This window comes from Penaeus monodon, chromosome 34 (assembly GCF_015228065.2).
Source record: "Penaeus monodon isolate SGIC_2016 chromosome 34, NSTDA_Pmon_1, whole genome shotgun sequence".
Lineage (NCBI taxonomy): Eukaryota > Metazoa > Arthropoda > Malacostraca > Decapoda > Penaeidae > Penaeus > Penaeus monodon.
The window spans coordinates 9,088,963-9,090,773 of NC_051419.1; the positions used below are offsets into that span (position 1 = coordinate 9,088,963).

Consider the following 1,811-nt stretch of genomic DNA (forward strand, 5'->3'; position numbering starts at 1 on the left):
CCTACAGAAACCAAATTTTACTGAACATGTGATCCGTTCTTCCTCTTGAAGAATTTGCTATACATGATTTCTTAGAACTCAGAAACAGATGATGTGAGTGATTATGTATATTTAAACTTAAAACAATAATATACCTTTTTATTAACTTATTTTTTTATTAATATTTCTCTTATCGTGTTAGCACTCAAACCTCTATTAGAAGACTAGGAGTTCAAGAAATATTAGATGACATATTGTAGTGTAGGAAAATGTAAAGATAAATCAGATTTTGTTCCTTTTTATCTTCATTTGCCTTATTTGACACTTTTTGCTTTTTTGTGGTAGTCATACTATTGGTGAATGCCATTTATGTTTTCTGCTAGAAAGTTATGGTCATTCTATTGTAAATTAAACTTGTAGAGAAAAATATAGGTCTAGGTATTATAGTTATCAAATGTGCAAATGAGTGCTGTCATGGCATAAAAGTATATATAACATTACTGGGCAGTTACTTTAGATGTAAATGGGTTTCTTTTAAAGCTGGAACAATTCTTTTAACTACTTTTATTATGCAAAATGTAAATCTACGACTTGCAATTTAGTAATCTTATCTAATGTATAGATTTGTCAATGGACATGGGTGATCTGGTTTCCTATGATTCCTACAAATTCTAGTTTTGAAATCAGTCTGTTGAGGTCAGTAGTGTCAGTCAATCCCTATGAGGCAGAGCATTTACATAAAAGAAATATGTTGCACTTTTTAAAGGGTTGGAAAATGTGCATGCTGTACCAAGACTTGTGGTGGTAGTCACCTGTGGGAATAGAGGTTTGAGTGGGAATTTCTGAATTAACTTTTAACTAAGTTCAAGAAAAAAAAATGTGTAGATTAAATATGGGTACAATTCTTTTGGATTTTAGATCCAACATAACTAAATAAGATATGACCATGTAACTAGAAGAGAAGAGATTAAGATATTCTAACACTCTTGCTTGTTATAATGAATAACTATAACTAACTGACTAATGTAGAGAAAATGATGACCGTAGATAATTAACTAGTTCTATTGAAATGTATATTTATGATAGCAATACTAATATCAAAGGAATTTGATGGTACAGTGGCAAGATAGAGAATTAAAAATGTCTTGGCTAATATTACAATAGCTTCTTTTTGTACCGAAGATAAGAGAATTGCATGCTTCTTTGCTTTTATGATTTTAATCAGGTTTGCAAGCCATTCAGGAAAAAGAAAGGATTCCTTTCAGACTTACTAAAGTAAGTAAAATAATATTATCAGCAACATTGAGTTTCTTTGTGCATGTATGTGTTTCTTTATTTGTTGCTAGTTTGATGATCAATGTAATTGAGATATTTCTTTGAATTACTGTTTGTCATTTTGTGCGGTTGATATATAAATCATTTTGACTAGTGTTATATTAGTACTTGCTTTATGCTCTTAGTCTTAAATGTTAGCTGTATTGATCAGGCTTTATGGTATTCTAATGAATGTCAAGATAGGCATGATTGGGTTAATGATTAAAAAGAATGTGAAACTGATATCACTAATACGACGTCCTTCATAGATAATCGACAATGTACGGCAGACGAGTTCAAGTGTAAAGATGGTGGATGCATAGAGAAGGAGTGGAGGTGTGACAATGTGCCCGACTGCGCTGATGCCTCGGATGAAATTGATTGTAATGTGGTGTTTTTTTTTCCCTGTATTTTCATCTTCTTAGTTACTTATTTTCTCTACTTTTTCTCCCCACTTTTTTTCTTTGTTGTTATATATGTTGGCATATATATTTCTTATTCTAAAATCAAATTCTCAA

The 1,811-nt window shown here is 30.9% G+C and overlaps 1 protein-coding gene across 1 annotated transcript in view; it reads left to right on the plus strand.

Moving 5' to 3' along the window:
• Nucleotides 1-1,811, plus strand: part of LOC119594807 (basement membrane-specific heparan sulfate proteoglycan core protein-like) — a gene marked incomplete at its 5' end in the record, with an annotated part of 219,836 nt that overhangs the window by 120,137 nt on the left and 97,888 nt on the right. The window contains 1 exon segment of the mRNA XM_037943897.1: nucleotides 1,563-1,676. Within this exon segment, the coding sequence (XP_037799825.1) occupies nucleotides 1,563-1,676 (114 nt within the window).